The sequence below is a fragment of the Ischnura elegans genome, chromosome 9, assembly GCF_921293095.1.
Source record: "Ischnura elegans chromosome 9, ioIscEleg1.1, whole genome shotgun sequence".
In the NCBI taxonomy this organism is placed as follows: Eukaryota; Metazoa; Arthropoda; class Insecta; order Odonata; family Coenagrionidae; genus Ischnura; species Ischnura elegans.
In genome coordinates this window covers 109889478-109900827 of record NC_060254.1, presented here as the reverse complement: position 1 = coordinate 109900827, position 11350 = coordinate 109889478, and the positions used below count along the sequence as shown (strand labels likewise).

The window sequence follows — 11350 nt, the reverse complement described above, 5'->3', positions numbered from 1 at the left end:
GTATGAAGCTGAATAAAAATACAAAATTAAGCTCGGTTTGAAAGTCACTTTCATTGATAATATGAATGTTTTAAACCAGCTCAAGTCTCAGAGCTAGGTGTTCATAAGAACTGAGGTAGAAGTCTATGAACATTACACCACTAGCTTCCAAAAATCATTTAAGACCAAGATATGTGGCTGAAGTAGAAAGAAGTGTGAAGGTACTTCATGATATCGAAAATGTGTAAGGATCTGGTATGTTTAACCCTTTCATGTTGGGTGGAGCCGATGGGAATTTTCAAACCCATTACTCCAGGTCAGGTATAGCTATCGCAGATTTTTCATGCAAATGAGCGGACGTCAGCTCTAGCCGATGCAAGGTAATGGAAGTGACTGCTGAGGTAGCAATTGTCTGATGAATTCAAAATTGTAAATTTTTTTCATATTGGGTGATTTGAAATGGAATGACCCCATTACATTTATAGAAATAACAGGGACTGCATTGAGCTGTTTTCATTGAATCAATTAACAAGCAGCAGGTAATATCCATTGGTTATCTAAATAAGGTTGATATATTTAAAACAAGCTGTTATTTCAAGACGGATATTTTGACAACATTACCCATAGATTTCCTATTTGTAATGTCCACAACGAGTTGTAAAAATAAATTTTCATAGATATCCAAGTTGTAATATTTACTAGGTAATTGTTATTCAAAATAGTAGGTATCCAAATGTAGCATTTGTTCTGTACAGAATTGAAGAGCACAAATGTTGTGTTTGTATGTGTGAAGATTGCCAAAAAGCGTAATAAGCACACCCATAACCTACTCATGAGATATTGTGAAGATATTTAAGAGATGTTTTAATTTGGACCTCCATGCCCACTCTTGGACATCTCTGTAACGTTGTTTGGTTGGTCCTGTGGATATTTGAGTGATATCCATACAACGTTAATTTGAATGACATTATATTGCACGGATGTCTTATGTTAATGCCGACAATGTTGTCTGGATGTTGTAGGAATATTGATTGCTGCTTGGGTTGAGTTAATTTCAGTCTCAAGCCATTGTCAACAATCCCAAGATTGGCGCGACAAAGCTCTCTCCTTAATTTCCCTTTCAGATAATCTTTTCTCACATACCACTCTTATTTACCATTATTTATCGCGTGTTTTAAGCATTGCTTTTCCTTGTCATTCTTGCCAACTGCATGTCCTTCAATCATTTTATTTATCGGACTGTTATTTCTCATGATCACCTTATTCCACCTTTTTCTAAATGTTATCATAAGACCTAGTTCTCCCCAATCTCACCAGGAAATCCCAATGATTTACTCAGTTGATCAAGAGAATGGTTGATCAATTTGAATTTCATCACTCTTTGTATCATGTGTTAAATGAATCCAACCCTTGCTTCTCAGCTGTTATCATCTTCCATACTTGACTTCTGTAAAAATAATGCTGCAGATCAACCATACTGATCATTATAAGGGTATGTAAGTCATAGTACAGCTTGGAAAGTGGGAGTCCTAGTGTTTTGTGAGCAGCGGCCATTTTTTGGGAACTCAGCACGCCAGTCAACCACTTCATCCGGGATGTTCGGACGCATCCCTGGCCACACCCGAATGTAACCGAAAGTACGAAATAAATCCGTTGCAATCATAAATCACCCGTGTGAGTATTTTGTGAACACAACAAGTCCGACCAGAGGACAGCGCAGTGTTCCCACCCTTCCTTCTGCCGACTAAACTGGTCTCCATTTGGCTACACCCATTCAACGAGGGCTGTATAGTTCATTAATTTAAGTGAAGTAATGATGTAAAAAATGTGTAAGGCAAGTCATCTTATCTACCACTTCATTGAAAGCATTATGATTGGGATTGAGCACTTAGCTTCAGACCTAAGGATCCAGGGAGGGGTGCGCTTGAATTGTAAGAGATTGAATCTTGTGAGGAATAATCCAGAACACTTATTACCTCTTTATTAAGTAATCCCTTGGTTAAATATCTTCAGTAATACCAACCAATTTAAGCCCACCCCATAGGTCTTAAAATTTAATGACATCTTCATTAAAATTGAGAAATTAGGACACATACATGCACTAGGTGGTGAAACTTATCCAGGCACAACTTGAACACAAGACCTCAGGTTTTGCAAATGAGGGCGTTACCCCACCACCTTGCTGGCTGGCAATCTTGGATGGAGCATTCATACTCTTCTAAACAAAAATATATCCTTGAAGTGTGATGCAGTACAGGGAAAGTAACTGGCTCCCTTGATCTGAATGTCTCTTTCTCAGATGCCCATGAATTTGTCTCGACCGATCTCTACCCTCACCCGTCCAAACAAGCCTTGGGTTTGAACACACGGGGATTAAAAACCAAATGGTACCAAACATTTGAGATAAGGGAGCATCGAAAAATCATGGTGCATTTAAGGCTATTTTCAAGTCTTACTGCGCACTTTTAATGCTATAATGAAGTTCGTTTTCCTAGAGCATTTTGAGGTAGGCCTGAAATTATGGCATGTGCCTTGCAGTATCTTCCAAAGCTAGTGCTCAAATCTCCATTTTTGCTGGGTTAGCCTTGGAAGCTTAATTACGCCAATATTTAGTGTAAACCATTTGAGAAACCCACGTATCCCTGCCAAAAATTTCTCGTCAAATGTTCTTTAGATGAACTTGCAATAGGAAAATGGATAACTTCAGGCATGAAAGGCATTTTTAGGGAACTAAGCTGATAACAGACCCACAATCAAGTCGGAGTTCAACATTAATAACTTTGTTGCAATTGTCTCTCATAAGCGCCCATTAATTCCATGATGCTTGCCATCTTCAACTTTTGAATTGGCTACATGCGTAGTATTAAGTAATTATTTGACTACAGAATTAGAAGATTCCAAGAAAAGCATATAATTCAAATTAGCATGTATATACCATATTAAAAATTAGGAAGGATCACAGCTATGACAACAAAATGCACCAAATTCCAAATATAAGAAAGTTTATTGAAATGCAAGTAATTAAATTGTTTAAGAAAATAAATCACTTTTTCCTTTCGTATTTCCACTTATAAACAGGAGGCAAGTCTTTTGTCCCTGGTTTAATTCGCACTGGAGCTTGTTCATTTTTATTTTGCAAATGCCTCTTCACTTCCAACTTCTGCTGAATAACAGTCAACTCCTTTTCCCTGTCAATCCTCTTTTTCAATTCCTTATAACGAATATTCCTTTCTTTGGCAAGGTTCTTAACAGTTTCCGCATCAACATCAGGAAGGACCATGGTTTTAAGATCGGACATTCTAGGCCGATTCGTTCTTCTATCTATTAACAGAGGATGGGTATCCAGCCGCGCTGCAACATCGAAGTTCTTTGCTTCCTCCTTAGTATCGACGAAAAAAATATGCTTGTTGGCAGTATGATTCGCAACATCAAGTAAGTGTAATTGAGATTGCATTCTCTCGATTTTGTTTGACTCTATTTTGCGTTTAACATTCACATATTTTAAATCCTGAGTTTGCATTAATTTTATTTGGCCCGGCGTATGCTCGTCTTCCTTGTCAATTTCATTATGCACACCATCTTCAACCTTTGAATTGACCATATGAAAATAAAATTCATCTGGATTCCGATTGAGAGCTTTCTTCTTCAAAGATTTTAGTCTGGCCTGTTTAGAATGAAAATCTTTAGCTCTCTGACGGTAGTCCTTTTTCTTCTCCAACAAACCAAGATGAGCACGACTTTCCGGCTGGTGACGCTCACGGTGAGTCCTCTGGTTGACCTTGGCAGCTTTTTTCCACGAAGACATTTTGACCTAATGGAATATATAGAACTAAATGATGATATGCACTCAGCCTATGAGGAAGCAATACTAATAAAACTCCTGTGAAGGTGAACTTACCGCTGATTGTTCCTTCACCAAACCGAGAACTAAGTCCTCATTTTAGGACAATTTTACACCAGCTTAAAAACAAGAAGAGAACATGAAGAATTTCTTCCGTAGTTCACCGAAGCGGTGGGCGACTTATCACAAAAATCGCAGTACCAACGCGAGCGACCATGCGAGTTTGCTACGACAGATGAAACATGAAATTAGATGTAAACAGGTAACAAATGAGCGTATGCTAGCCGCACTAGCGCCAACATTCTTCAATTTTCTTAGCAAGAGAGCAAATGAACGTATATTACCCGTTGAGTTTAAGCAATTCCATTGGAATAAGGAAGGCTTAGCTTGTGTCAGAGTATTAGGCGATGTAATATGTTTATTCGGAAACCTCGTGGCATTGGATTTGCTGAAATTGCCCTTGTTACGATATTAGGGTTCTTCGGTGGAATCTACATTTGGAAGCCTGCTTTTCAGAAGTTTCTATTGGAACAAAAGCAGAAGGAGTCAGCCTCCGAAGTGAAGGAAGACCAACTGAAGGACTCTAATCAAACCTCATAGGTACGTGTCATTTTTAAATGACAACTTTAATTAGACTATTTTGCGTTTAAAACGGCCGTTCGCCTATTTAGGAGCAAGGTCAAAGACTTTCCCTGTGAATAATGTGCAGAAAGCCATCTAGGGATTCCGGGTGACAGACTCGATGTTTGCCCACGTTTCGGAGGGCCTTTTCTTCTCTACTAACTAGCCTGATTCTGAGACCGTATCCCATTTCTCCCGTGTTTCCTGCTATTATACTGATGAAATTGAATGAATTACTTTTGGTGGATCTAATTTCAAGCGTAGCCTTTGGTACGTTAATGTCATGCAGGGCTTTCCATCATTTACTCTCTGTGCATATTTATGGAATCGTTGTTTGCGAGTCCATTATCATTCTTCAGGCAACTTATTAAGTGCTTCGTTGCTGCTTAAAATTTTTGTTTCTAATTTAATTTAACGAGTGTATTTTCTCTCAAACTCCATATTCATATTGTGAAAACTAATATAATACTAAAATTTATTTACGGATAATCCTTTTTACTAATACCGAGTCAAACTAGAATTATTCAGAAATTTTTAGAATAAAAAAGAAAAAAAATAATACATAATTAAAAATTCCTCTAATGAGGAAAATTTTGTACATAACAAACATACAATACCTTCAGAAATTAAATCATAGCATCGAGAGCTGTTCGAAATACCTTTAACATAAGTACATGTAAGAGTGAAAAATTTCTACATCAATGCAATCGTTATTGTATACCCTGGCAATCCTGTACAGTGGTAAGTAGTATAAATAGTTAACACTAATATTTAATATATGAATTATCTTTGGACTTGTATTTGGTTTGGGGGTTCTTTCGGTGTTAATTATAGATAGCAATTCAGAACATTTTACCTTATTGTTTTGCAACAAATATAAAAATGGTAGTCATAACTGCTTTCTTCTTTTAGATAATGATTTTAAAGTGTGTAATTTTAATAATTCATCGTGAGAACCATTTTCTTTTTGGATTGGGAATCTGAAAGCCACCATTTGTAGGAATATATTTTGGATTCTCGATAGCATCAGCATGCCTCACATGATATAGATTCCATATTAGAGATTAAAGACATTGCTAATGTTGCATATAATAAGTTGTAACAGAAAATATTATGCATAACCTTTCTAGTTTCTGAAAATGAAACCAAGGATTTTATAGGCCTTAGAAACCATTTCATTTTAATCCAACAGCTAGTAGCAGATCGAGAAAAAACTCGCAAAATATATCTTGAGCTACCTTTACTTTTAACATAATGAAAAATAAGTCACATGCAAATTTGAAGCAAGATTTATTTAAAATGATTGTACACTTACACTGGACAAAGCCATCTTCTGATAGAAAAAGTTACAATTGTGGTTCTGCAATGTTAGGCACTAGTGGCGGCCCCGCAAGAGGGGGCTCGCGCCCCCCACATGTATCCACACTTCCAACGGCAAAAACCATCACATAACTAGGAGCATGCAAAGATGGTTATTGTTATTCTAAAGTATGTGCACAATAGTCTCTAATGCAAAAATTTCTGTAAACATTTTAGAAAAGCAAAATAGCTTTAATATTAACCACAATTGCAAGATCTGTAAATAAATAACCAATGATAAAAATCTATAAATGCATATCTAGAGTAAAAGTTACGCATAACTAATTACAAGTATAAAAATCTACAAATAGCAATAATAAGTATAGACGAATGCAAACATACGTAATGATAACAAGTGCTAAAATCTATAATCAATAGCAAGTGTCAAAATGCTAAAAATTAATAACAAGTTGAAAAAATTTAAAGGTAATAATGAATGCAAAACAAAACCATAAATATTTGATGAACGCAAAACACTTAACAAATTAAATATATTACTTTATACATGCAGAGGAAAAATCATCTATAAACACATGGACAGATCATTTAACAGACCACTACCCAACTATGTATATGCTGGGGGCAGAGAGGATGCATCTTCTAATAATCGCTGCACTGTCTTTGAAGATGTCGAATGTGTCTCAGAAACTATTTCTGAGCCTCATCATTCTTGCGAGTGTATAACTGAAAGAATCTTAAGGAATTCATCTGCCGTTGGTGTCCATTGCTCGTGAGTGGTACGTGACTTGGTTGCACATAACATGGTTACTTTAACAACAAATCAGATAAACGGAAATTTAAGAAGTGCATTTCTGCAGAATTTTTCATCAAATGCTTAAACTTCTGATATGTAGATCAATATGTACGTGTTAATTGTAGGTAAATAAAATGAAGCGTATTTAATGCAATATTTTTACGTTTCATCAATTTTATTTTATCTGTACTTCCTCTTGACTTAAAAGTATTTGGCATGGTTCAGAGTTTGAAACGGATGATGACAGATATGTGCAAATCCTATGTGGGATAGTCCTCATTTTTTACTTTACTCATCTCACTATCTGGTGAATATATTTATCAATCGAATTGTGTATTGATGTGCAAAATTGTTGCTTGAGCACAGTAATGATTTAACTTTAAAATTTCATTTTGGCATCGTTGTTCTCAAGTGCCATTGAGCTACACTGACAACATGGGGAGGAAAGCCTCTGGCAAGAAAATAAGTATACAGCAAAAGAACATTTTGTTGGAGTTTTTAGAAGGTGAGACTTGTGTATTAGCTCTCCTCCTGAACGTATAGTCTTTATTGCATTTTATTCTGTATCGTTGCTATTTTATTTCTGCAGGAAATAGTAAGGTAGCCAGGGGGAAAATAAATTCTTCTTTTACCGCTAAGGAGTCGGCAGTGCTGTGGCAGAACGTTGCTATTAGGCTTAACCATTGTGATGGTCCAAAGAAAACATGGAAGGAGTGGCGAAAGGTATGATCCTATATTTATTAGGCATGTCTGCGATTTGCTTTAAGTCATCAACTTGTATGGTGTAAAGTCCTCGCGTGCGAAACCAAAGGTCGTGGTTTTTTAGTTCCACCTGGGTGGGTTGCCCCCATCCAGGGTATTGTTCTGCCTTGTTGTTCGTTAGGTTCCCCCCTGTCTAGCCATCAAATAAGATAACCGCGTGACCTCGTGAAATTGCTTTGAGCATGAACTTGTATGCAGTAGGTGAGCAGGGGTGAAAAGCTGGCCAAGGTGGGAAAGAATTAAATTTGGAAATGGTGATGCTGTGGAAGTTGGGTGCTTTGTTCATTTCAGTCTCTTTGGTGAAATTGAAGCATTTGCCAATACCATTTAGAAGGTTTGTGAACTACTCAAATGGCTTCATTGTGCCAGACCAAATGCAATATATGTATACAATTGAAAAATTTATACCAGCAATAAAATTTTTTCACAAGTTCACTAACATGGGTTAACCAAGTTTTTTCGCCCTCATCAAAGCTAGTGCTCCCTCCCCTGTGATGAGTCAAGTCCATTCTTTGACTAAAGTGTGTATGAACAGAATTATTTCCAATTCAATGGAAAAGTTTATAAGCAATGTGACATATTCAATCATGGCTTGCTTGCTATTTATTTCAGTTATAATAACAGAAATTGATCATTTAGTATGATCTCTTGGCGGTTTAATGAAATATTTGCTCCCATTTAAAAGCATTCACCTTGGAAAACTGAAATTGCATGGATACAATGAAAGGTGTTGTCGCTAATGCTGTGATTATCAAACTTGTACTAGTGACACAATACTAGTGAATTATAATGTCAGTTTCTTGTGCAATGACAACATTTAGAATTTGTACGATTAGTTACCTTTAGCATGTTGCATCTACTATCCTTGTAGTCATAAGATATATGGACTTAATAGACTGGTTAATGCAATGTTGCACAAGGTGTGATGGCTTCTGTGATCTAGTGCAATGCAGATTGTTTCATGATGAATGATAATATTTTAGGATAATAGGGTGACACACTAACACGGTAACATGAGCTGGAAAAAAGTTGGTGAAACGCTGATGGATGTGCAGATTGGTCCAGGTACAAATTGTTGTATCCAAGTGGGATGTTGTTGATGGCAATGTTCTTGTATTCGGTGATTATGGCTCAGTGTGGACATGGATGAAGCATTAGGTATTGAATGAGAGTGATCAGATAGAGGGAGACATTTTGACCCTGCCATCCTACATTTCTACTAAAAAAATGTGGCATTCACATTAGAATTCACTCGGAAAGTATGTATGACATTGATATTTTCTTTTCAAATATCATCTTCAAATAAATTTCTTATCTCAATGCTCATGTTTGGCGATCTATTATGAAGAGAGCTTAGATGTGCTTGTACATAATGGCTAGTAAAGAAACATAGCTATAGTGGAGACTAAGGAGTTTCACAAAAAGAAATTCAGAGCACTTTTTTGAGGCATTGATTGTTCCTAAGCAAAGATATCTAATTAGGAAGTGTGTAAACTGATGACCCATCTGCAATGTGTTGATGTCATTGCTTTGTCTTTCTGTTTATGCGTATGCAGACGCTGAGGGTTCCCCGTCTTGCCTAAAGGTTTTCTTCTATAGTGTTTGAATTTCACATTCTGCACTAATCCAAGATTTTGCTGGCATTTGTTTTACTTATATGTTATCTTTGAAGAAAAAGCTATATATACGTAAAGTATTATGAATGCAGAAAGTTGACAGTCTGTAAATGATAAAAAATCTTAGATCCTACATGCATGGAGCCACTTAATCATGAATCTGCCATGTCTTTATGACCATAGCATGTCTTCATAAATCATGTTTATGAGGATTTGGAAGACTCGGTCGATCAGAAATCCTAACCCTGGAGAATTCTGTCCAATGTGTCACAGTCATATCACAGCCTGTAGAGATTATGTTCTACCAAATCCCTTTTTTGCGGAAGAATGCATTTGACTGTTTGTATTGAATCAGAAGCATTAGTGTTATTATTAATGTATCAATGAATTTGCGTGGAAAAGGAAGTGGAATACATACATTTCATTTTGTGGAATGAAATTCAATGTGAAGGTACTTATTTGGTGCAGAAAACTTAAGGCTATGAATGATAGAACTGAGTTGCTATTGGTTGCAGACGTAGACCAAAATGAACTTAGACCCATCCTGAAAGAGAAAACGATTGGATGAGACTGTGGCTGTCCTTTAAAGTGCTATGTACTTGATATTAATCAAATAAATTCATTCTCTGTGAGCTGGTTTTGTTTTGTTTCCTGGGTCAGAAATTGTGAGTGTTGAAGGGATGTTGGGCTGCATTTGTTTTGTCAGATTTTTGGCCAATGTCAGATGATATGAGGTATTTTCTTGCAATCCACAGACGTGGCATGATATCAAGAATGGAGTGAAGGGTCGCGTGGCTGCTATCGAGGCTGCAGAGACGGGAGCCGGACCTCCCACTTCGATGATGTTGACTAACTTCTACATGCGGGTGAAAGATCTCTTGGAAAGAACTGCAAACTGTGATCCAAATGAAACTTCTGAATCGCCAGTCATTAAGGAATTGCCGGTGACACTATAAAACATTTTATGCATTGAAAATTTAAAGAGAATCAAAAATAGTCATCTATGGTATGAAATTTGAAGTTTTCCTCCCATCTGAATATTAAGAAAGCTTAAGATTTGGGATGAGTTTTTATAATAGAACAAATATTGGGTGAAAGCTCGAAATCAAAATGGATGCTGTGAAACTTTTCCTATATGCATAAAATATATCTTGTTTATTTATTGAAATTTGCTATTGGTTATACATGGCTATGGAGTCAATACTAAGGTGAATATAAATCAATTTGTTATTTTTGCAGGAATATATGGCATTTGATGACATAGGAAAACATGAAAGTGGCCCAGACATCTGTATGCCTGCCCCACCTATCCCTACTTCCTCATCACAGACATATATCTCCCCTGTACACCCAGAGTTCCCATTCTCGTATCAGTCTTCATGCGATACTGAGCATCGTGAGGAGATCCCCTCAAATGAGCATCCTGTGATAGAGACATCCGCCCCTCCCTCATCCAGTCATCCAAAAATTGACACTAGGCAAAATGAGCCTAGCAAAAGGAGTGAGTACAACATCTACTTTTCATCTACCTCTGCAGTGTGGAATCCTGTATTGACGTCTTTGAATTACATTAGGAATTATTGCTGTATTTATATCCATGATTTGACCTGTTGCAGGAAAAGTTAAGCCATTCAGAAGGGTAATTTTTCAAATGCGAGGAATACTTGGAAGGACTGAAGAGGCTGCTAGGGAATCTCTCAGAATTCAGGAGGAACAATTGAAACTTAAAGCAAGAGTGGTCCAAGTGAAAGAGGATTATTATAAAAGAAAACTAGAATTATTAGGGCAGGCAGTTGATGCTATCAAAAGTATTTCTCAAAGCTTTAACAAACAATAAATGTTTTTTATTTTAATTTCTGTGTTTTATTCAATATCCTATCAGCAATTTACGTGCTAAGAACTTATATGTATTTGAAAATGTGTCATTTTTATGTCAGTTGATATTATTTTATGAATTCGCACTTACATAATTAATATTAATGTATCATAAGAGGAAGATATGTTTTTAAGTGTGTTCTTAAAAACAGCTCAAAAGTCTGATACATTTTTCAATGTCAGTACTAGTGAGTCGATTCTCCATCCTCTTTCCTCATGATTTTGTATACCAGAAATAGGTAAGTAATTATTCAGAAATAAGTAAGGTATCGGCAAATAATACTATCGGTATCCACCGCCGGTATCGAGGTATCGGAAAAAGTGGCATCGGTCCAAGTCTAGTATTTCTGAACTGATTAGTACCTGAATGACTGTATCACTAAGTATATTTTCACTACAATTGCTTGATAATCTTAAGTTTGCTTAGGGGATAATTAAACAATTAAACTGCGAGATTTATTTTTTCCATCTCATGTGAAAGAAAATCATTGCCAGTATTATACCCTTAATGCAGTCATCTGGTAGTGGTAAAATGTCATTGAA

At 36.4% G+C, this 11350-nt stretch overlaps 2 protein-coding genes across 3 annotated transcripts; one reads left to right on the top strand and one right to left on the bottom strand.

Annotated features, from left to right (window-relative positions):
• Positions 1–2964: 2964 nt before the first annotated feature.
• Positions 2965–4067, bottom strand: LOC124165272 (probable U3 small nucleolar RNA-associated protein 11). Its single transcript, XM_046542602.1, has 2 exons — positions 3878–4067; positions 2965–3790 (listed from the first exon to the last, which is right to left on the bottom strand). Exon 2 carries the CDS (start codon positions 3782–3784, stop codon positions 3023–3025), a length of 762 nt encoding a protein of 253 aa, XP_046398558.1. The 5' UTR covers positions 3785–3790; positions 3878–4067; the 3' UTR covers positions 2965–3022.
• Positions 4068–4330: 263 nt separating this feature from the next.
• Positions 4331–10785, top strand: LOC124165270. Of its 2 annotated transcripts, none has more exons than XM_046542601.1 (6): positions 4331–4420; positions 6967–7059; positions 7144–7277; positions 9688–9876; positions 10172–10433; positions 10549–10785. In XM_046542601.1, the coding sequence occupies exons 2-6, from the start codon at positions 6990–6992 to the stop codon at positions 10767–10769; spliced, it is 876 nt and encodes a 291-aa protein (XP_046398557.1). In that variant the 5' UTR covers positions 4331–4420; positions 6967–6989; the 3' UTR covers positions 10770–10785. The 2 variants fall into 2 exon arrangements, with proteins under 2 accessions (XP_046398557.1, XP_046398556.1); XM_046542600.1 differs by lacking the exon at positions 4331–4420 and adding an exon at positions 6316–6537.
• The last annotated feature ends 565 nt before the right edge of the window (positions 10786–11350 follow it).